We start from the raw sequence: 24,611 nt of genomic DNA on the forward strand, positions 1-24,611 counted from the left end.
CCTTCCAGACTAGAAAGCTCCAGTTTGTGCTGGGCCTGGGTGGGGCTTAGGGACAGTTGGGCTCTGGCCCTCTACAGGGGAGGGGGACTCAGGGCACAGAGGGTCCCAGCCTAGTCCATACCGCTTGCTTGTCACCTTGAGAAGTCCCACCTTGTCTCGCAAACCTCCTTGGAGAGGCAGCCGACAAAGGGCTCTTATGCACGGGCGGCCCCCGCCCCCTCTACTTCCACTCCCTGCCCCATTATTTTTCTTTGGGGGCAGAGCGGAGGGGCCTTCCTGCTCTGGCTTGGGCGGGGTGGGGGTGGGATGTGTTTTCAAAGGGGATTCAGAGGCTAGAGCCGCTGCCCTGCAGCTTGGATTTGGGGGCTTCTAGGCCCTGTCCCCTACCCTTCAGCCCTGCAGCCCCTGGTTCAATTCCCAGTACCACAAAGGGTCTCCTGAACTCACCAGGCAAGATTCCTAAGTAGAGACTGAGTGTGACCCAAAAACCAAAAAGGAGAGAGGAGCTGACTTGGGGTATGCTGACCTCTGGGGATGGGAGGTGGGGAAGGTCGCCCTGGGTTTCATCCATCCACAGGGCTGGAGCCAGGGCTTGGCTCCTGAGCCTGTCATGCCAACCCCTTCATCCTCTTTTTAGCTGTGACCTTAAGGGGCTCCTTGCTTCTCTAGGCTGCTCTTCTCTCCTAGACAGAAGGATGATTTTCTTTCTATTTATTTATTAAAACATTTTTTTCTTGAAAAAGGTGTGGAAAGTTTTATTTGAAGCAGTGATATTTTTTTGTTTGTTTTACAGACAAAACAAGATTTTGAAATATTGTTTATATTCACTACTTTGTAGAAGTTTTTGTTTAGCAAAAAAAGCTTAGACATATGGCATACAATTCAATACAGTTCTTTCGTTTGTTTTTGGTCACACCCTACGACATTTAGGGGTTATATTCCTGGCTCTGCTCACAGAAATCGCTCCTGGCAGGCACAGGGGATCGTATGGGATGTCGGGATTCGAACCACTGTCCATCCTAGATCGGCTGCAAGCAAGGCAAACACCCTACCGCTGTGCTGTCTCTCTGGCCCACAAATCATAAAGTTCTATAGATGTTAAATAATTTCTTTTGATGGTCTCAGCTTTTGGTTCTTCAGTTTTCTCAGTACAAAATACTCAAATGTGGACTTGATTCCAATTTTTCTAGTATTTGTGTGTTTGTAGTGTGAAAAAAATATTTTGTTATTTTAAATTAAATTCTTTAATTGACTTATCATGAAATACACAGTTACAGAGTTGTTCATAAGATTAAGTTCCAGGGGCCAGAGAGATAGCATGGAGGCAGGGCGTTTACCTTGCATGCAGACGGATGGTAGTTCGAATCCCAGCATCCCATATGGTCCCCGAGCCTGCCAGGAGCAATTTCTAAGCGTAGAGCCAGGAATAACCCCTGAACACTGCTGGGTGTGACCCAAAAACAAACAAAAAAGATTAAGTTACATTTATACAAAGTTCAACACCAGAAGGGTGATTTTAAAATGCTTTTTCTGTCCCTAGCACCCAGAAAGATCATAAGTCTTCAACTTATGAGTGGTACTCTTAATATTATCCCAGCTTTTCATTTGAATTTTATTTTTTTCCTTGGGGAGTCACCACTCAACACTGCTCAGAGGCAGCTCCTAGCTCAGTGCTTAAGGCATTCTTGGGCCTCCTGCTTACAAGGCATAAGCTCTAGTCCATTGAACCATCTTTCCATTTTGATTGCAGTCCCGTGGTTTCCAATAATATTGAAATTGATGTATACTTGCAAGTACTACCTCACCATCCCATGGCCTAAGACTCTCTTTACCACTAGCCCAGTGTACCCTCTCTCCCATCACACCCCCTCCCCGACACCCCACTATACTCCATCCTCAGTTCACAGTTCTTTTTGGAAAATCTCTTCCTCTTGTATGGGTTTAGTTTTAGAGCTAGTGGAACCCAAGGCCTCACACATGTGAAGCATGTATTCTACCACCATCTTCTTCCTCACTCAGCCATGCAGTTCCAAAAGTTAAACTGGGCCTTCAGCAACCAGGAGATTCTGGACATAAGAAATAATCCTGGGCCTGGAGAGATAGCACAGCTGCGTTTGCCTTGCAAGCAGCCGATCCAGGACCAAAAGGTGGTTGGTTCAAATCCCGGTGTCCCATATGGTCCCCCGTGCCTGCCAGGAGCTATTTCTGAGCAGACAGCCAGGAGTAATCCCTGAGCAACACCGGGTGTGGCCCCCCCCCCCCCAAAAAAAAAAAAAAAAAGAAATAATCCTGGCCAGAGACAGAATACCAGAATACAGAGGTAATTGCACACAGCTGACCTCAGTTTAATCCCCAGCACCTCATATGGTCCCCTGAGCCCCATCAGGAGGGATCTTTGAGTACAGAGCCAGGGGAAAAAACCTGAACGTGCAGGATGTGGCCCCAAAACAAAAACAAATCCTAGACTCAAACTGTTTTTAAGCTTTGCATCTATCTAGTCTGTCTATAATGTTTTCCCAGTAGAGCATCCAAGAGAACCAGAGAAGGTGATGGAGTGATTTGCCAAAGGCTTGAAAGTATGTGTATCTGAATGCCTGTATTCTCCCACCTAATTGGGGGGGAGGGGGCACACTTGTCAGTGCTCAGAGATTACTACTGGCTCTGCACTGAGAAATTGCTCCTGACAGGTTTGGTGGATCATATGGGATGCTGGGAGATCGAACCCAGGGTCGGTCGTGTGCAAGGTAAATGTCCTATCCGCTGAGTAAATGCCTTACCTGCTGAGCTACCACTCCAGCCTCCCACTTGATTTTTTTTAATTGAATCACTGTGAAATACACAGTTACAAAGTAGTTGTTCATGTTTGAGTTTCAGTCATACAGTGTTCAAGCACCCATTCATTTACCAGTGTCAAATTTCCCATCACCAATATTCCCAACGTCTCCGCCCCACAGCCAACCTCTGTGGCAAACACTTTTCTTTTTCATTTTTAACTTTTAGACACTGTGGTTTGCAGTACTGTTGCTGTAAAGGTATCATGCATATCACCTTATCTCCTTTCAGTTCTCGCCCGGGGTGATCTTTTCTCACTGTCATTATCATAGTGTCCCTTCTCTGTCCTAAAACATGCTCCCTGCCTACCTGATTTGGGGTGGGATGAGACAGGGGTAATGAAATATAATTAATTTGCAGTCTCTAGTGCAAGATGTCCGTTGGTTTCTCTGGTGCTGAGGGGATGGGCAGGCAGAGCCAGAGGCCCAGGGCAAGACTAGCAAGGTCAGCAGGGCAGATGGCTCCATGGGCCTCGGAGCATAGAGACCAAACAGAGTCAGCCCAGACCAAACACAGGAGTGCTGAGTGTCATTTGGTTGACCTCACGTGGGAGCTCGTCAAGGGCAATGAACTGTGTCCATTGGGGGCTGGGGGAACATGCCTTCTGCTAGTCCCCAGGGTTTATCACTATTCCCACAGAAAACTCAGGGGGGTCTTCTGTGAGGGAGCAATCACAGGGCCGGGATCTGGCTCAAGACTCAAGACAGCAGCTGAGTCCCCAATTTTGCCCCCAGTAGCCATCTCCTTTCTCTGCCCCACTAGTGTTTTTTGTTTTGTTCTAATCTATTAGGCTCTTTAAAAAAAAGTGTTTTCGCCTCTCAACGCTATCAGGCTCTGAGGATTCGTTTGGGTGATGTGGGCCATGTTTTGTCTCTTTTCCAAGTCCAGATCCTGAGGACATCGCTTTCAAATGGACATGGAGGAGCCTCTTGCCCAGCCTGGCTGGGGAGCAAGAGGTAGAGAAGAGACAGGTGTCCTAGATGCGAGGGGCTGGGCAAAGAGTTTATCGAAAGCTGTTTCTTTTCAGTGTGTGGCAGGAGAGCAAAACTTTCCTCTCCTCTCATGTCCTCATCCCCACATGCCCTTCTCTTAGATCAGGATAATGGAAATGAGCATGAAGCCTTGGTCTTGGGAACGTACTGGAGACTGAAAAGCCTCTTGCACTATCTCTGGAAGATGGAGATGGAACTTGAACAATGGGACTGGAGCGATAGCGCGGCTGTAGGGCATTTGCCTTGCATGTGGCTGACCCAAGACAGACCTAGGTTTGATCCCCAGCATCCCATATGGTCCCCCCAAGCCAGGAGCGATTTCTGAGCACATAGCCAGGAATAACCCCTGAGTGTCACGGGTGTGGCTCAAAACACCAAGAACCAAAAAAAGAAAAAATAAGAGAACTTGAACAAACAGTCACCTTTCCAAGGGGGGGGGGGATAGAGGGGAGAGAGAGAGAGAGAGAGAGAGAGAGAGAGAGAGAGAGAGAGAGAGAGAGAAAAAGGGGGAGGAAGGAGGAGTGAGAGAAGTGGGAGGGAGGAGGAAGGGGGAAGAGAAGAGGGGAAAGAGGAGAGAGAGAAGAAGAGAGAGAAAGAAGGAGGAGAAGGAGAGGAGAGAGAAGGGAGGGGAGCAAGGAGAGGGAAGGGAGAGAGGTGAGGGGAGAGAGAGAGAGAGAGAGAGAGAGAGAGAGAGAGAGAGAGAGAGAGAGAGAGAGAGAGAATATAACAGGTACGGCACTTGTCTTGCATAGAACTGAACTGGGTTTGGTCCCTGGCACCTCATAGGGTACACCAAGCAGTGCCAGGATTAATCCCTGAGCAGGAACAAGCCTTGAGTACAGCCAGTAAAGCTCCAGAAAACAAATTAAAACAGTAAAATAGGGCCCATGGATCCCTCAGTTTCAGAAAAATCCACACTAGGCTCTTTGCCTTGACGCTGGGCTGAGGTAACAGACAAGAGGTTCATTCTCTGGGGTTGGAGTGATAGTTGGGCCTGTCCTGTGAACCAGAGGCCAATCTGGTCATTACTGATTTAGGGATTTTACTTTAGATGCTGGGATGGTCATCCCTACCTTATGCCCTGCACACTGTCCATCAGCATTTTCTGTTGATCAGACCTTCAAAGACCCTCAGAACTTGACCTCCTCACTGTCCCTGCTGAGACCTTCCAGCTAATGGGTACCTGGTTATTAGAACTGTCTCCTGACACTTCTCCTGTCCTTCGACATCACAGGAATCTCTGAAAAATGATGATCAATTCTCTGGTCACTGACATGGGGGAGATGAGAAGGGGCTTGGGGTTGTGAGTCTGTGAGTTTATCTGAAACTGAAATGAATGGGAGCCACTCGAGCTCAGAGAGTGAAAGGTTCCAGTTTTCTCCCTGGATTCCCCAGAATCACCCTAGGGGTCACCAGGGAGATGCCTGGTAATGCTGGAGAAAGGGAACATATGGTGCCAAGTTTTGAGTGCAGGAATCCCATGGGAAGGCATGTACAGCACCCCTCTGAGTGATTTCCCAAGCTCCTGATTTCTGTGGGTCTTTTGAGGGGTGCCTCTCAGGTTGTACACAGGGAACCTGGGGTCTCACCTGGCAGTTCTCAGGGAACCAGGCTGGAAGTTCAACGTGAAAGCCAGAATATGACCAGGAGGTGTTGATCAGGCACCACAGTGCAAGGATTTCTCAGGCCATACAACATAAGGAGGTTCTCAGGGAAACATGTAGCAAAGCCTTAACCCTTGGATTAGTGCTCTTATATATAATTTTCTTGTGTGTGTGAAAAGGGTGGTGGGAGATGGGAGGGATAATCAGATGTACTCAGGGGCTACTCCTGAAAATGCTCAGGGGACCATATGTGGTGCCAGGATTAGAACAACAGTTGCATGAAAGGAAAGCATCGGGTTTTTTTTTTTTGGTTTTTGGTTTTTGGGTCACACCTGGCAGTGCTCAGGGGTTACTCCTGGCTCTAAGCTCAGAAATTGCTCCTGGCAGGCTTGGGGGACCATATGGGATGCCGGGATTCAAACCACCGTCCATCCTGGATCAGCTGCTTGCAAGGCAAATGCCTTACCGCTATGCTATCTCTCTGGCCCCAGGAAAGCATCTTAACTTTTTTTTTTTTCCTGTCACTCAGGGGTTACTCCTTGCTCTATGCTCAGAAGTCGCTCCTGGCAGGCTCAGGGGACCATATGGGATGCCGGAATTCGAACCATTGACCTTCTACATGCAAGGCAAATGCTTTACCTACATGCTATCTCTCTGGCCCCAGCATCTTAACTTTTAAACTCTCTTCTACCCGTTTTTCATTTTTGTTGTTGTCATTGTTTTGGGGTCATACGCAGTAGTGCTCAGGGCTTACTCCTGGCTCTGTGCTCAAGGACCATTCCTGGTAGATCTCACTGGGCATAGGGATGCTGGGAATTAAACCCAGGTTGGCCACATGCAAGGCAAGCACCCTACACACTGTCACTTTCACTCTATCACTCTAGCCAGTCCCCCCAGTTGGAACTCTTGTCAGAGAAGGGAGAGCTCTGTTACCAAGCACCAACAAAAGGCACTCTGGGGTTTTCCACCATTGCTCACCTGGATTCTTCTGTCACTCCGTTTACATCTTTCAGAAATGATGTCCTCTCAGGGCCAGAGAGATAACACGGAGGTAGGGCATTTGCCTTGCATGCAGAAGGATGGTGGTTCGAATCCCAGCATCCCATATGGTCTCCCAAACCTGCCAGGAGTGATTTCTGAGCATAGAGCCAGGAGTAACCCCTGGTGCTGCTGGGTGTGACCAAAAAAAAAAAAAAGAAAGAAAGAAAAAGAAAAAGAATTGATGTCCTCTCATCTTTGTTTAAAAAAATGCAGAGCCTGGGCAGGAGCGATAGCACTACAGGTAAGGTATTTGTCTGGCATGCAGCTGACCCAGGTTCGACCCCAGCACCCCATATGGTCCTTTGAGCCTGCCAGGAATGATTCCTGAGCTCAGAGCATGGAATAAGCCACGAGCAACGCCAGCTGTGGCAAAACGAAATAATTTTTTTTAATTTATTTTTTATTTATTTATTTGGGGGGGGGGGTTTGGGCCACACCTGGCAGCACTCAGGGGTTACTCCTGGCTATGCACTCAGAAATTGCTCCTGGCAGGCTCAGGGGACCATATAGGATGCCAGGATTCGAACCACCATCCTTCTGCATGCCAGGCAAATGCTCTACCTCCATGCCATCTCTCCGGCCCCACGAAATAATTTTTTAATGAGGTTGGGGTGTGTGGAGCATTAGTACAGTGGTTAGGGCATTAGCCTTACACAGGCCAACCCAGGTTCGATCCCAGAATTCCATATGGTCCCCCGAGCACCTCCAGGGATGACCTCTGAGCACAGAATAATAGAAGTAACCTCTGAACAGAACTGGTTGTGGCCCACAAACAAAAATGTGGAGCCAGAGTGATTGGACAGCTAGTAGGGCACTTACCTTGCACACAGCCCACCTGGGTTTAATCCCCAGTTCCCCAATTCAGGGGTGATCCCCGAAATCAGAGCCAGGAATAAAACTTGATTGTGGCCCAAAAACAAAAAACAAAAGTGTTTGTTTTTCGGGCCCGGAGAGATAGCACAGCGGCGTTTGCCTTGCAAGCAGCCGATCCAGGACCAAAGGTGGTTGGTTTCAATCCCGGTGTCCCATATGGTCCCCCATGCCTGCCAGGAGCTATTTCTGAGCAGACAGCCAGGAGTAACCCCTGAGCACTGCCGGGTGTGGCCCAAAACAAAACAAAACAAAACAAAAAGTGTCTGTTTTTCTTTTTCTTTTCTTATTCCTTCCTTCCTTTCTTCATTTATGTAGATAAAGATTTGATTTTATATTATTTAAAATTTTATGTATATGTTTTTCTTTTTCTTTTTTTTTTTTTTGGTTTTTGGGTCACACCTGGCAGTGCTCAGGGGTTATTCCTGGCTCCAGGCTCAGAAATTGCTCCTGGCAGGCACAGGGGACCATATGGGGCGCCGGGATTCGAACCGATGACCTCCTGCATGAAAGGCAAACGCCTTACCTCCATGCTATCTCTCCGGCCCCATGTATATGTTTTTCTAATATATGTATACTCATTTTCAAATACTGTGACATGTACCTTCAAGAGAAATTTTATTTAAAAACATTAAGTAGCAGTTTAAGAACTAGGGAGATACCTCAATGGGCTGGAGTGCAGGCCATGCACATAGGAAACTAAGGTTCCTCCTGGTACCACATAGTCCCTTGAACACTGACCTGGGAGTAGCCCTTGAGCACCAGAAGGTGTGATCTTCCCCAGCCTCTGTTACCTGTACTCACTGTTGCTTCTCCATGGTTGTTCTTGCCAGCTCTCAGAAAGGTTTGTTTGTTTTCCTATTTGGGGTCCACATCCAATAGTGTTCAAGGATATTACAAGCTCTGTGCTCAGGGTTCGCTTCCAGTGGCAGGTAGTTTGGAGCAAAGGCATGCTGAGAGCAAAACCCAGGTCTTCTGCATGCAAAGCACACTCAGTCGGCTCAGCTGTCTCTCGGGTTCCAGGAGAGTCGTGTTTTAATTAGCTTTATATTGGTACTTGTTCTCCCCATTCTAGAAGAGGAGAAGGGATTTGCTCTCTTTGCTCATCTCCTTTTTGCACTATATTCCCCAGTATATATAAACTCTGTATCACAGTAGGTGGCCGATAAAATGTTGGTTGATTGAAATGGGGGTAGGGTCTGCTTCTTGACAACTTTCTCCCTGGAATTTCCTTCCTGACCCATTTTTTTTTCTTGTTTCTCTCTGTTCATTTTGGTAACCCTTTGGCAGTCTGTGGCCTTGATAAGAGTTTTTTAACGTGCTTTTTTTTCTTTATTTAAAAAATTATCATAATACCGTGATTTTCCAAATTGTTCATAATATAGTTATTTCAAGCATTAAATGTTCAAACACCAATCTCAACACCAATGTCCCCAATCTCTCCCCACCACCCAGGCAAATGAAATTATCCTAACTTAGACCAAAACAGTTCATTTGGAATAGTTGTTATATTGCTCCATAGTGTGACTGAAGTGCTTATCTGAGAATTTACTGGGCTGTGGTTAGTGCTAGTTGAGTCTTTCAGGTTTCTGTTTAGACTCACGAGCTTGGTGGTCTTCGCTGTAACTTTCCATCAGGTTTCCTGTGATCCTGCTGGGCTGACACTACTATTGAGAGGTCACGTGACCATCTTGTGTTCTTAACTGAGGAAAAAAGAGCTAATGAGGAAGATGCCCAGGATTTCCTCACTGAAACATGGATTTCCCCAGGAGGTGTGTGTTTGCAGTACCTATCAGCGCTAATGGGTGGGGAGAGAGAACAGGAAGTGTCCACCAGAGAAGACACATTGGGGGGCTGCCCCGGCATAGGTGATAGTGTAACCGTCCATGTTGAGGGTGAAGTCCTGTCTTTGAGCATGGTTGCACACTGAGCAACATCCTTCTGAGGGAGTAGGTGGGTACAGCTGATGTTGCCCCCTTTGGGGTGCCCCAGTACCCTGTATTGTAACTTGTCTAGACTCTAGACTCTGGCTTGTCTGCAGCTTCCAGTGAAGTTCCTGGTCTGAGAGCATTATCTTCCTACTGGAAGGGTTGGAGGGTGTAGGGGACTTTGGGGATGGCAGGTGGGAATTCACATCTTTGAGCTCTGGCCTGCCATCACCACCAGTGTGTGTGAAAGCTCTGATCCAACTTGGTGGGGCTCAGAGGTTGGGTCCTCGCTCTCTCATCCTGCTCTATCCACAGTAAGTGTTCAGAGAGCAAAAAGATTCCAGCTAGGGCCTAGTCACAAGTCCCCAGACTGGCCTTGTTTTAGCTGCCCCAGAGACCAGATGATGAAACTAGGGCTGTGACAGCTTGTAGGCAAAGCCATCACAGGCCCTGAACTGCCTCAGCAGTTCCCCTTCCCTTTCAGTTATTTGGTTTAATTCGGGGGCCATGCCTGGTGGTGCTCAGAGAACCATATGTGGATGCTGGAGCCACACCTGTCGATGCTCAGGGGTTACTCCTGGCTTTGCATGCAGGAATTACTCCTGGTGGTGCCCAGAACAATTGGGATGCCAGCTATTGGATCCAGGTCTGCTGCATGCAAAGCAAGCACCCTCCTTGCTATGCTCCAGGCCCAGGGTGCTGGAGATCTTGAACCAATGTTGGCAGCCTGCAAAGAAAATGCCTTCATCATTGTCCTGGGATCCAGCCCCCTCAATTCATTTATACTATTGTCCTCAGTCTCTAGCCCCATTAAGTTCAACTCAGTGCTGCCCTATCTCTTTAGTGTGAACAAGTAAGTGAAGTGTGCGGTGACGGGTGTGAATCGACACGTCACCACGTGGTGGAAGAAACCGTGGACGTTCCCCAGTCGTGGCCGCATTCTTGCCTTTCACCACCTTTTTTTCCTGCTCACCCCCTTACGAAATTTTCAGTAACCACTAGACTGAAATTTTGTTCATGTTTCTCTATGCTTTAGTCCCTTAAAAAGAAAAGTGAAGCTTTTAAACATCTCTCCAGAACCAGTTATTTCTGGTCAAACCCCACCCCCATGCATTCTGGGGTACAGTGGGCTCTCTTGGGCATCTTATAGAGGGATTTCTATGTTGCTCACTTCCACTTCTTCCTATTCTCTCATCTTCCCATTCCTCCTTCCCATTTCACTCTTTCGCTTGGATTTCAGCCTTTCCCTTTCTCTAGGATACCAGTGGAAGAGTAAAACATGATTCTGAGTTGGCGAGAGTTGGTAGAGTCATTCATCTTTCCTTTGGTGTTTGGGTGTTGGGTCACACTGACTGGCTTTGCTCAAGGCTTACTCCTTGCTCTTTATGCAGCGCTTACATGGCTCTATGCTCAAGGACCACTTCTGACTATTCTCAGGGATCACTTCTGGCATGACTTTGGGCTCCCTGTGGAGTACCAGAGATTGAACCCAGGTCTATCATGTACAAGGCAAATGCCTTCCCCCCACTTTACCATCTCTTGGTTCTGCATCTTTCCATAATTGACCTATCATCAGTGTTAGTGTCTCCACCCTTCGAGGTGCTTAGATCCACCATGCCTCTCACCATGTCCTGGTCCCCACCCCCAAGGTTTAAAGTTCTAGTCTCGGGGCCGGCGAGGTGGCACTAGAGGTAAGGTGTCTGCCTTGCAAGCGCTAGCCAAGGAAGGACCGTAGTTCAATCCCCTGGTGTCCCATATGGTCCTCCCAAGCCAGGGGCAATTTCTGAGCACTTAGCCAGGAGTAACCCCTGAGCATCAAACGGGTGTGGCCTGAAAAACCAAAATAAATAAATAAACAAACAAACAAATAAATAAATAAATAAATAAATAAAGTTCCAGTCTCCTCCTGCCCCATCAAAAATACCAAATGAAAATCATCATCTGTGTAGCTCAGGGACCATTTACGAAGAAGGTTTCCTAAATCTGACTTTAAAATGCTCCCTTTGGAAGAAGGCATCTCATGAAATATTCATGAGACCATTTAACAGGCCTGAGTGCTTAGAACATTTGGAAGCTGTGTCTGGAGCTACTCCTCAGGCCCTTCTACAGTGGCCTTGCTGCAGGATTCCCGTAGGCCCAATCTTCTCGAAATCCTCCTGGGATTCGTGCCCATTCTGCTGGGGGCCAGCAGTCTTCTTTTCTCTGATAATTCAGCCTCACTGATGCGTACGGCTCCTCTTCCCCACAGAAGCTTCCAGGATCCTGCAACACTGGGGATGGAAGACCCTTTGTCACAAATCTGCAGAGCCTTTATGTGGCTGTCACCAGACAAGAGGTTCAAGAGGAGCTAAAGACACGAGGCCCAGGTGAGTGACTCGGCGGCACCATGTCAGGAATCCCTGGCGTCCCATATGGTCCCCCCAAGCCAGGGACAATTTCTGAGCACTTAGCCAGGAGTAACCCCTGAGCATCAAACGGGTGTGGCCCGAAAAAACAAAATAAATAAACAAATAAATAAATAAAGTTTCAGTCTCCTCCTGCCCCATCAAAAATAACAAATGAAAATCATCATGTGTGTGTGTGTGTGTGTATGTCTAGATTTGGGGTCCAGTTTTCTGGCAAAGAGTCCCCCCCACTTTTTCTTCCCACCCCCTTTCTCATTTCAGGAGCCATTTCCAGTAGCCCCTCTCTGCAAGGAACTGACTCTCAGCCTCTGAGGCTCCCCACAGAGCCAGACTGCCCACAGCCATCACCCCTAGCACCCAAAGAAGAGCCTGAGGTGAGCTGGGAGCATTCTGAGGATGGTCAACGCCATGCACCAACACATCCCCCAGTTGCTACTCACACAGTAATGAAGAGTGGTCTGTAACTAGACTTCTAAATTCTGGGTTTCTGGGTGGACAGTTCCCCACCTCTCCCCCCACCTCTGGTGGGATCATAATCCATGTCCAGTTGCCCATATGGACACCAGTGTCCATCCCAACCCAGTTCCTCCCTCCAGGCTGCATTCTGCTCAGCATCACAGAAGGGAGGCATCCCCACCTCACCGAGCTGGGGCTGCCCATCCCCACTGACACAGCTTCTTTGTCCTCTCAGAAAACAGCGGGCCCTACACAGAGACCTCAGCTCTCAAAGGCCAAGAGGAAGAAGCTCCGGGGACTCTTCAATTAGCCTGGCCCTACCTCAACAGCCGAGGCTGACCCATGGACAGGCTCCCAGCACCCCTGAAAGGGAATCGGGGCCTGGTTTGGAAACACCAACAGGCAACCACCATGGGGATGCAGTCTGCAGTCTGCAGTGGTTCCCACCGCCCCTCTCTTTTTTAGAGGGTTCTCCAGACCAAGGACATGCCTTGGACATTGGACACACCGGACAAGCCAACCAAAGGGCAGCACTCTGTGTGCTGCTCTGCTTCTGTGTGGGGTCCCAAGCCTATCCCATGTGCCACCCTCTCTTTAATGGGGAATAAATAAGAAGCACATGCAAATGCTTGCTCTCAAGGTCATTTTGATAGATACACACATGCCACCTGTATCACCATGCCAGTTCCCACACTGCTGTTGTTTCCAGAAGCACCCGAAGGGTCCAGTCCAGCGTCGCACCCCTTCTCAGAGCACCCTTGCCAGAGTAGTATGCGTGCAGAAGCCAGGGTACCTCAAGCACTCTGCCTGAGCCTGCCCCACTGGGGGGCACTGCTCCCCCAACCCAGTCATAGGTAGGCTGGCTCCTTTGCATTTTGCTTCCATGACCAGGTGAAGGCTTCAACCAAAAGTGCTCCAAGTTCGTGGGGCCCAAGGGGTTTTCCACCTGAGGAGGTAAAAAACAAAAACAAACAAAAAAAACCTTTACTTTCTACCATCCTTTGCTCTGTTTCAATAGCAGAATGATGAGAAGGAGGAAGAAGACAGGCAGGTCACAGGGAACAGGAAGGGACTCTAGGAATTCCCCAGGACAACAGAGCCTGCTGGGAGCAGGGTGCAGAATATGGAGCAGAGCGCCACCAAGTTGGTTCCAGGCTACTAGCCCTGATTTAGCAGATCTCAGGTTCCCCCAGTTATTTTTGCTCGATTTTTCCTGTAGATAAGAACATCAGGAAGTTTCCTTCAGAGAGATGGGAAGTAAATTAGAACCCAGATGTTCTGGGGAGCTATTAGGTAGAGGATGGGATGGGGACACACCCCATAGAGGTCTTCTTCCCTGATTTAGTTTCTTACAATCATGCAGTACCTCTGGTTTCATTCCTATTTTTTGTTTGTTTGTTTGTTTGTTTGTTTTTTGGTTTTGGATCACACCCGGCAGTGCTCAGGGGTTACTCTTGGCTTTGTGCTCAGAAATTGTTCCTGGCAGGCCCGGGGGACCATGTGGGATGCTGAGATTCAAACCACCATCGGTCCAGAATCAACTGCTGCAAAGCAAATGCCCTACCACTGTGCTATCTCTTCGGCCTCCCTATTTTTGTTTTGTTTTGGGATCATACTTGGCTCTGTGTCCAAGAATCACTCCTTGTAGTGGTCAGAGGGACCATATGGGAAGCCACAAAGATCAAACCTGGATCAGCCACAATCAAGGCAAGTGCCTACCAGTGAACTATCACTCCAGCTCCATTAATAGCAAGACCTTTAATGGTCCTAAGAACAATATATGGAGCCAGAGTGATAACACAATGGGTAGGGCATTTGCCTTGAACATGAATCCATCCAGGTTTGATCCCTAGCATTCTATATGGTCCCCCAAGCTTGCTAGAAGTGTTTCCTGAGTGCAGTGACAGGAATAATAACCCTTAAGCACCATCGAGTATGGCCTTAAACACATACACACACACATAGCCTTGCCCTGCTGGTTCTAAGTCTCCATCCCTAGCACCCCCACACAGTCGCCCTGAGCGCCCATGGGAATGTTCCCCAAATGAATCTAAATGGAACCCCAGGAATACAGTTAAGTAAGTAGACCCAGTGCTCTGAGAGTGCCTGGCAACAGTATATATACATACATATATATATATATATATATATATATATATATATATATATATATATATATATATATATGCTGTCACCACCAGGAAAGGCATCCTGAAATCACAAAGGAACTTTGCAAAGGTCACCTGTTGCTGAATATCCACCAAGAGGAGAGGGCAGACTTCAGATTTCTTTTCTGTCTTATTCGGTCTTTTTCGGGATGGAGGGGGGCATTTGGGTTCATACTCAGCCATGCCCCAGGCCTGTTCCTGGATCTATACCCAGGGATATCACTCCTGGTGGGGCTCAGTGACCCTATGCAATCCCAGGAATAGGACCTCGGTTGACCACATGCAAGGCAAGTACCTTACACCCTTGTGCTGTTTCTTCAGCCTTCGTTATGGGCTGTCAGCCCATTGGGTCAGCCTCTTCTCTGGAGGGTTGTTCCTCTCCCTACTCACAGAGTGCCCCCCACTGTAGTGGCTATGGGGATGAGATCTGTCAGTGGGACTCTTAGCAGAACAACTCATCAGGAAAGCCCTCTGCTTCCTTTGCTGCTTGGTGGTATAATTTGGTCGCCCAATTCTTCAATCTGGCTCCCAGGCTCCGTGGAGGGCACCCTGGAAAGCTGGGAATAAACTGTGCCATGCTGTGACCTGGATAATCCTCTGCTGCTCTGCATGTCTCAGGAGCTGTTTTCTAATCTTGTGGGGGTGAAGAGAGGAATCAAAGGCTTGGTCATCCTCCTAACACTGAGGAAAATCCTAAAGACATACATTTTCTCATGATTTCAAAAGAAAGTTTGTTTGTTTTTATGGGGGGTCACATGTGGCAATGCTCGGGGCTCCAGGAATCATGAAGTGCCAGGGAGTGACATCGGACCTCCTTGGAATTCTCTGCCTAAGAATAGATGACTTCACATCAATGCTTACTCCTAGCTCTATTCTCTGGCATCACTCCTGGCTTTCCTTGGGAAGCTATGGGGCACCCGGAATTGACCTAGGTCAGCTATATGTAAAGGCTAGTGCTTTATGAACACTTTGGTGAGTTGGTTGCTTTTTGAAAGATTAAGAAAGATGAGGAGGAGAAATCCTACATACGGCAGGTTGGATGTTTGTCTTGCATGTGGCCAACCCAGTTTTGATCCTTATTATCCCATATGGTCCCCTGAGCCTATCAAGAGTGATTCCTGAGTGCAGAGCCAGGAGTAATCCCTGCTGGGTGTGGCTCAACAAAAAGAAAGGAAGAGTGCAGAGCCAGGAGTAATCCCTGCTGGGTGTGGCTCAACAAAAAGAAAGGAAGGGAAGGAGGAAGAAAAGGAGTTTGCCTGTATTGGGACAGAAAGATAGTACAGCAGATAGGGTTGTTTGCCTTGCATGCAACCCACCTGGGTTTGATTCCTTGAATCCCATATAATCCCCCAATCACTGCCAGGAGTGATTCGTGAGTGGAGAGCCAAAAGTAACCCTTGACCCATCATCAAGTGTGCTCCCACCACCCCCCAAAGTTGCCTATGCTGAAGCAATAATAGAGTAGGTAGGGCACTGCTTTGCACATTAGGTTTGATCTCCATCCTATATGGTCTTCCCAAGCCCTGCCAGGAGTAATCCCTGAGTACTACCAAGTGTGCAAAATCAAAAACAACAACAAAAGTTTGCCTGTCCCACCCTTTTTATTCCCAAAGGTCCTCTCTTCTTGGAGACATCCCCGAAGCATCCTTAAGAACCAGCCCTCAAAGACCTGTCTCAGGCCCTGGAACTTTGACAACCCCACCTCCCACCCCAATACCACCACACAAGTTTCCCCAAACCTAGAGGCAGAGGGTGAGAAGCTTTCATCAGGGCAACTCCAGGGAAATCCCTGACTTGACAAATTGGCCAGGCTGTACCCCAGTCTTGCCCCCTGGCTTGGGCCCCTCCCCAGGCCCCTAGCCTGGCCCAACCCCCATTCCCCATGCACATAAAAGGGTCGAATTCTCGTGGCTGCTCCATAAATTTTATTCCGTAAATATTAGTTTTCCCTGTGTTTAATAAAGCCATGGCCCACCTCCCCGCCTACCCGCCCGCTCCCCGGGGCCGGGGCTGGGGCCAGGGCTGGCTGGTGGGAGAAGGGACTCTTTCAATTGCTTTGGAGTATTTTTAGAAAAAAAAAATAATATAAGGTGGTTTTACCCGAGCCAGCCTGCAAACCAGGAGTCGAGACCTCGAGGAAGTGCCTGCAGGAACTGAGCTTAAAAAGTAGAGAAATAGCGCCACCTAGGCTGCAAGGCCGACCTGGCCTGGACAGGCCAGTCCCCTCCCCCCATGGTGCGTCTGCCAGGCAGACTCAGTAGCTGGCAGGACAAGGGGCAGCACCTCCTCAGGGCTGTCCCAGCCACTTGAGGAGACAGAGCCCAGGCTGAGTCCCGAAAAATCCCACCAGGATACTTCTCTTCCTCCACTGCCAATGTCCCAGATCAAGGAGGGGGTAAGCAAGGTGACTGCTCCAGGCCGTCTTTCCACTGAGCCTGAGGTTCCTTACAAGGGAGTGAGTGGGTGGTACCCCACCACAAGAGAAGGCCCTGGGAAGAAGCCACAGACAGACTGAGTGTGTCTTGCCAAGGTCTGATGTTGCACCTGGGTGCTTAGGTCTCAAACATACCCAGCCCTGCTGCTAGTTTCTTTGTTGTGAGGTCCATCAGCAAAGCTCAGGAGACTGAGGATGTTTGGCCTAGAATGTTTGGCCAATCAGGCTCTAAAATACAGCATTACTCTTAGTGGTGCTTTTGAGGCGCCATGTGGGTCTTAGGGGTTGAATTCCAGTCCTTGTACATGGTAGGCATGCTGTCCAGCTCCCTGGGCTCTGTCCCCAGCTCCTGCTCTGTTAGCCCTGTTAACCTGTTCAGGCATCTCCACAGGTTCCTCTCTTTCCGTTCCTATTTCTTTCACCCTTCTAGTGTCCGTAGTCTTTCCCACCTCTTTGCCCAGTGGTCTTGACATGTCATGCACCTCCTGCTTATAGAGTAGGAAGATTTGCTCCAAAGAGCTCTGGAGTACTGGAGCTCCTAACATCCCCAAGGTGCTTCTTATACCTCTGGTCTTATAGCCTCTGATCTGCTTATACCTCACTATGCTCTGTACTATGAATACAGTCCTGCCTCTTAGACATTTCCTCCATGCTTGTAGATCACCGCCCTCAGAAACAGGGTCCCTTTTAATCCTTTCACGGAGAGTACCCTAGTGGGATCATGCTAGCCAATGGGTGTGATTTGAGGTTCCCTGGGTGTGGGTGCTGCAATGGGACATGCGTTTTTCCACCTCAAACCTGAAGTCTTTCCTATCTGCTAATTCCCCATAGAGGAGGCTATTCTGAAGGAGCAAGCAGCTCTGAGAAAGACTTGACAGAAACCACTGGATTCAGAGCAGCAGAGCTTTGATTCCTAGGTCCTGATCCTAGCGCCAGGAGCCTCAGTATTCAGAATTGTAGAGAATCTGACCAGAAAAAGTTGAGGGATGTACAGGAGAGAAGACTGTATTGTCTTCTGGGAATTGTTTGCAAGTGACAGCATTTTTGCCTCAGGCTCCTTTTTGCTGTTTCTCTTAGGTTCCTTGGACAGGACCTCAGAGAATCTCACCTTGAGTAAAACCAGCAGATGGGAGAGAATTTGAGGTTGCTTCTCCACAGATAGGACCAATTAGCTTTGAGTGTTTTATTCCAGAACCTACCATGAAGTATTTGCAGCTTTGTGCTGGCCCATTAGAGTTTGTAATTTTGGGGGGTTTTAGGTCATTACCTTGGTATCCAGAGATGTTTAGGCAATACACTGCAAGCTAGCCAAGCCTTGGTGAGACTCTTCTAAGCAGGCAGACTGACCCATACTCCATTTTCTTTTCCTCTCCTGGAGTCAGTCTATGGTGCTTCCCTCACCCTGAGCACCCCTCAGACCAAATTGCCTGGGTTCCTGAGGACCTCTACAGCCTTGGGGAACCCGGAAGCAGTCCTGGAAGGACTCCAGGAACTGGGGAGCACTCAGCCTTTGAGTCACCCAGGAAGGCTGGGCCTGTGTTGGCTGTCCTACCGGGCCCCAGGCCAGGAGTTACAGGAGCGTGTAGTACCTACCTCTCTCTTCCTTCCGCCTCTCACATTAGGACCAAAACCCGTAGCCAGTGAGAATAGGGAAGTGGGGTTGGGGGACTGCTGGGAGCCCCTGAAGAAATCTGGGTGTTGTATTTACCTTTGCACATTGGCAGCTGGAAGGGGAAGCCCGACGCAGCCCAGCATTGTTGTCCAACACAGTTAATCAGACCCTATGATCCTACTATGGAAATATTGGGCCTCACTCAAAACAATAGAGACCAAGAATATTGTGGTTAAATTTCAACCAGCTGCCTCCCTGGCCTGTTTGCCTAACCCCTTACCCCCCTCTCCCGGGCCAGAGTCCTCCTTGCTTTATGGACCCCTGATAGGATCGACAGGCAGTCAGGAATGGATGACAGGAGCCAGGAGGAGGGTAATCCTCCGGAATGGCATGCTCTCTTGCTTCTCCAGGCCACCCCCAGCCCGCCAAGGTGATCAGGGGGGCAGAAGGCATTAAAGCTGGTGAGCTGGTGGGCATTGGGCCCTAGGCCCTGATCTCTGTCCCGGGCTTGAGAGCTGTACTTCCCCAAATTCTGGCAGGGGGCAGTGGAAAATGAGCCCCTTTCCAAGGCTGAGAAAGGTGCTGCCCAGCAAGAAGGAAAGAGCTTCCTTTCGTTTATTATTGCTGTCTAGTCCTGGCAAGGCGCCAAACAATACCAGTTGGTCCGATGTCACCCATAGGAGGAACAGGAAGAGACAGGTTGGGGGCAGGTGAGTTGGTCATAAAGATTTCTGTTTTGTTGGTAACCCGATAAGACAGTCACATAAATAATAATCCGCTAGTGATGTATGAAGGTGAGCCTGATAGCCCAACACGGCCGTGGCCAGCTGACTGCTCTCTTGAACACGAGCACTCATTCCTTCAGAGGAAACATGGCCAAATGATTTACAGAACAAGAAGAGCAGGACACGGGCAAAGAGAAACCGTGTGGCAGCATTTGGAAGCAAGGAAAGGTGCCGTGAGGGCCAGGCACTTGGCTCTAAGGGACTGGAATGTGTGTTTGGCAGGCAAGGTAGAATCCCCAGCACCACATGGTTGCCTAAGCACCACTGGAAGCGTTCCCAGAGCTGGGGACCACCAGGTATGGCCCCCAAATTAAAAAAAAAAAGAAAAAAAGAAAAAGAGAAAGGATGTCATATGTCTGGAGCAAGTTCAAGGGAGAAAAAAATAAACACAGTGATACATAGTGAACGAAAGGCAGGGGACCAGCCTCTTGGAGCGGCTGACTCAGGTCTGCTCTGGCTCTCACGTGCCCACGAAGCACTGGGTGGGCACCAATGGCAGCTACGAAGCTTGTGGAGGTGTGGAGGTGTCGCCAGGCAGTGAGGTGAAGGAGAGGGAGGCCCCAGCACCAGCCCCGTTGGACTATTGAACGGTCAAAGTGTAGATGCATTTTTAGGATTTGAAGAACGAAAATAGCGAAACGGTGCCAAACGAAACTCTATTGACTTAATCTGTTCCTATAGGACGGGGAGGGAACAAGAGCATAGGACACTTGACCTTTCTCACGTAGCATGCACTGTAATGATTCAGGGCTGGCTGGGGTGTCTCCCATGGGCCATTCATCGAAGGCAGTTTCAAGCAAGGTGGCTTGGTGGGAGCTGAGCTTCCCACCAAATGGCACCCGGAAAGCAGTTCTGGAGCGGGAGACGCTGAAAAAGATGTTTGCTTCTGGGTGGGAATCTCAAATATACCTACTCAGTCATCACAGCTTGGAACTGAAGTGGACAGAGAACAAGCAAAGGAAACTCCAGCTGATGAACTGGCATTTCAAGCAGAAGCCTTGAACTGGGATAACTGGTGGGATAAGTGGTGGAGAGAGTCTGGCATGGAGGAAGAGCCTCAGTGGAAGTTCTAAGGCTTCCATTTTTTAAGGGGTCCTTCAGATTTTTTTAAACACAATGCCAGTTACTGTTCCTCAGACTACTGGAAAGCTGAACTATATAGGTTTTAAAAAAACTGAAAAAATCTCTCTGCACACTGCACATATCTGATTTTGAAGTGAAAGAACAAAAGGGGAACAAATACAATATTTAAAATGAAGAAGGCCAGAGTGATAGCACAGCGGGTAGGTAGGGCATTTGATTTGCACGCAGCTGACCCAGGTTCGATTTCCAGAATCCTATATGGACCCCTGAGACTGCCAGGAGTGATTTCTGAGTGCACTGCCAGGAATAACCCCTGAGCATCACAGGATATGATCTAAAAACCAAAACTAAATAAAATAAAATGAAATGAAAAACAAGTAAAGTTAAACGAAAAACAAGTAAAATGAAAAAACGAGTTAAAATGAAAAACAAGTAAAGTTAAACCACAAACTTACCAGTATTTCAATGGGAACTAAGGGTCTGCTTTTGGTGGGTCATAGTTTGAGGAACCCTGCTGAGAGGAGTTGAGAGACAGAGAGAAGGAGGGGAGTAAGAGAGTGTGGTGCATATCCCACACATGCACACTACAGGCCTAGGACAAGTCAGCTACTTAGCAGGACAGGCAGCAGCAGCAAAATTAAACGTGCTTGACAGGCCACATGTGGTCCATCGGGCATAGTTTGAGGACCCCTGCTCTAAGGAATGGGAGACTATAGTCCTGAACAAGACTTGAGGGTGTCAAAAGCTAAGTTGCTTATGGTGCACAGAGACTATAGCTGCAAAAATGGGAAAAGCCCATTAGGAAAATTCCAGATTACTACAAATAATGGCACTACTTAGAAATTATATTTAAAATGAACTAGGGAAACCCATATTCACCTAGAATAGAAATAGAATAGAAAATTAAGCCTGCATTATTTCATACTGTATCTGTACAGAGAAGAAGCACCCCTTACTAGCATCCCCATATCAGGGATTTGACTACTTGTCCTTCAATGACAATGAGGGACACTTCTATTCTCAAGAAGCCAAGAATCTACAGATATTTAGGGGCCAGAGTGTTGGTGCAAGTGGTAGGGCATTTGTCTTGCACTGCTAACCTAGGACAGACCTCGGTTTGATCCCCCAGCATCCCATATGGTCCCCCAAGCAGGAGTGATTGCTGAGCGCATAGCCAGGAGTAACCCCTGAGTGTCACTGAGTGTGTCCCAAAAACCAAAAGAAAAAAAAACTAAGGATATTTAAAGGGCAGCTTTCCCCTCCTTTTCTCCCCTGTCAAGTTTTCAAGGACATGTAATAGAAAGTGAGAACTGAAGCTCCATATCTCTTTTTCAAACACTGAAAAGAATGCTATGTGTTGAGCTGCAGAGATAGTTACAAGGGTTAAGGCATTTGCCTTTCATGCAGCTAACCTAGATTTGATCCCCTTGACACCACATAGGGGCCCTACAAGCACTGCCAGGAGTGAACCCCACGCACAGAGCCCGAGTAAGCCCAAAAACAGCAAATAGAAAAAGAAATTCTGTGTGTAAATAAAAATCTATGTACAAATACTGTCCGTTACCAGCTTTCACTCTTGAAATTCTGTGGACATATTCACAAGGCACCATTTTCTTCTCTTTCAAGGATAGACTGTCCCCAACCTGTGCTTCATAATACATAGCTGAAACTCCCTCCTAACAACATATCAGACAGCCAAGCTTCCATCCCACCCCACTCTCATGCACCCCCACTTATCTGGGCTCTCTTGCCTGTTTTCAACAAATCAAACCTTTGGAAATTTGGTTCTGGACATCACTTACTGTCGTTGTCTATTCTTCTGCCACTGACCATCCACTTGGTGAACACTTCCAGCCTTGACTTTTCACTTCATCTGAGGGGCAAGGGAGGGAGTCCACTGGCCCCTTCTTTTCTGTAGTGCTGAGAATGGACCCCACATCTCTTGCATGTAAGGCATATGCTGTGCCATGGGTTCTCATCTGAGCAGCCACCTCCTGACATATTCACTATCCTATGGGGATGGCTGTGTGGGAGTCCTCAACTCTGTCTTATACAGTGTCCTACTTGTCCTTTCCTTGCCCACAGTGCACAGTCTCCTTCTTTGTTCCTTTTCAGTTCTCCCTCCCCCACTAGAATAAAGATTCAAAAGAAGAAAAATTTAGGGTTTTTCTTTTTATTTTTGAGTAACACCCAGCAGTGCTCAGGGTTTACTCCTGGCTCTGGACTCAGAAATCACTCCTGGTGGGTCTTGAGGATCATGTATGGTTCCAGGAATCAAGCCTGGGTTGGCCACATGCAATGCAAGCACTTTAGCTACTGTACCTCAGACCAGGATCTTTGGGGGATGGGGGAGCTGTTAGCCTCCATTGTCTCATACAAGCATTTAGGACATTGTCTGGCATACAGTAGGTGCTGAGAAATATTTGTGAGGAAATACATGAAGATATTTTATCTCCTCTTTTACACACATTCTCTCTATGCACTCTCTCTCTCTATGCACTCTCTCTTTCTCTTTCTCTCTCTCTCTCTCTCTCTTCAATCATCTTTTCAAGTGGTTTTAGACATAAATGTCTGTAATTATGTCTGGAGGACAAATGTCATTGAGTGGGGGTGGGGTTCAGTGCCATTTTGTTGGCTATGACCATCACGGAATGAATTTGTCATTTTACAGAAATGAAGAATCCAAGTTATTTAAAAGCAAGTGACTGTGCCTTCTTGTTTGCTTTGGCCATAGACTCAGGCTTCCTGCGGGTGCTGCTATCTTTCCAACTGGCAAGAGAGTCTGGATGGACCAGTACAAGCCCAGAACACTGCCAACCTGCCAGGGCAATGGCTGGAGTAAAAAGAGTTGACCCTCTCCACCTCCACCCAATTTGCATTTTTTTTTTTTTTGGGTTTTTGGGCCACACCCGTTTGACGCTCAGGGGTTACTCCTGGCTATGTGCTCAGAAATCGCCTCTGGCTTGGGAGGACCATATGGGACACTGGAGCTCGAACCACAGTTTGTCCTACGCTAGGACTAGCGCTTGCAAGGCAGACACCTTACCTCTAGCGCCACCTTCTTGGCCCCCAATTTGCATTTCTTAAAGTGCTTTTGCTTTGGGGGCCATATCCAGTAGTGCTAAAGGGTTACTTCTGGCTCTGAGCTAAGGGGTCACTTAAGAAGCCAATGTGGTGCTGAGGATTGAACCAAAGTCAGCGCCATGCAAGAAAAATGCCTTAAGTCCTTTGCTATATCTCTGGCCCATCTCAAACAAATAATTCCTTCCCAATAGAGACATGGGTCAAAAGAAAGGCCATAGGAAGTGTGTTTATATCATATGCAGACAGCATAGATAAGTATCTTTCTAGCTGTGAATGTCTCTAAGAGTTTTCCATAATCTTTACTTTGACTTGAGAGAAATCACTGTCTTTTTTTTTTTAGCAACTACTGCCATTTCCTACCTTTTCCAAGTCATCAGAGCTTGCATCTCTCGTAGTGTCTTGTGATAAGCTTATTGTTTGGGCAAAGGTAACTGACAGTACCATTTCTAATCGATAGCTTGCTTTCAAAGGTGGGTGTTTGGTGTTTTGAGTAGCTCTAATTGGATCTCTCGATGTATTCTGGGCTAATCTGAGACTTGCAAGTCAGCCTATCTCCATGTCCCTACAAGGGCTGATGCTGATGGAGCTGTGAAACAATTCCCCAAATTCCTCCAGACAAGTTAGAGGGATCCCACCTAGCAGGGAAAGTGGAGAGTCAAATAGAAGGCCCTGAAAGTTCTCGAAGGTAGATAGAGAAGATGAGCAGAGCCCTGCACACTTGCTCAGAAATCAGGGTAACTGTGGAGGACCTGGGTCCTGAACACCAGCTCCAACTCCCACCTCAGGTCCTCATTTGAAAAGTGAAGCAAGGGTTCCCACTTTTTGATGAAGGGTAGATGAATTATGAGGCTTCTTCCCTTTCACTGACCCATCTGACTGGGCCCATTCTCAGATACAATTGGATTTTCTTTGCTTATGCCCCTACCCCTGCCATTCTCTTCCCTCCTTCAAAAGGAATTTTCAGGTCTGCTCCCCAGCTAATTGCTTCCTAATTCTACATACTTCTAGACAAGTTCATCTTATATACTAAGGTATCTAGTTCCTAATGTGTTCATTTGTGCTCAGTAATATATGGTACACTGACTTCGAAACTACCTTTATGTAATGACACTTTTTGGTGGGAGGGAGCCATACCCAGGGGAATGGCTTGATGCTGGGGGACTATGTGGTGACAGAGACCAAACTTGGTATTTCCATGTGCAAAGCACATCCTCCAGTCCTTTGAGCTCTCTCCCCAGCCCTGCATGGTGACTTTTTTTTTTTTTTTTTGGTCACACACGGTGACACTCAGGGACTACTCCTGGCTATGCGCTCAGA

The 24,611-nt window shown here is 47.9% G+C and overlaps 2 protein-coding genes across 2 annotated transcripts in view; one reads left to right on the plus strand and one right to left on the minus strand.

Moving 5' to 3' along the window:
* Positions 1 to 12,579, plus strand: part of NHEJ1 (non-homologous end joining factor 1) — a 101,068-nt gene extending 88,489 nt beyond the window's left edge. Inside the window, exons 6-8 of the mRNA XM_049768051.1 lie at positions 11,516 to 11,633; positions 11,934 to 12,046; positions 12,364 to 12,579. Of these exons, the coding sequence (XP_049624008.1) occupies positions 11,516 to 11,633; positions 11,934 to 12,046; positions 12,364 to 12,438 (306 nt within the window). The 3' untranslated portion in view covers positions 12,439 to 12,579. The remainder of the gene's footprint in view (positions 1 to 11,515; positions 11,634 to 11,933; positions 12,047 to 12,363) is intronic.
* LOC126000887 (reticulophagy regulator 2-like) overlaps positions 1 to 24,611 on the minus strand; it is a 545,054-nt gene that overhangs the window by 118,668 nt on the left and 401,775 nt on the right. The window lies entirely within an intron of this gene.

Source organism: Suncus etruscus, chromosome 2, assembly GCF_024139225.1.
Source record: "Suncus etruscus isolate mSunEtr1 chromosome 2, mSunEtr1.pri.cur, whole genome shotgun sequence".
Taxonomy (NCBI): Eukaryota; Metazoa; Chordata; class Mammalia; order Eulipotyphla; family Soricidae; genus Suncus; species Suncus etruscus.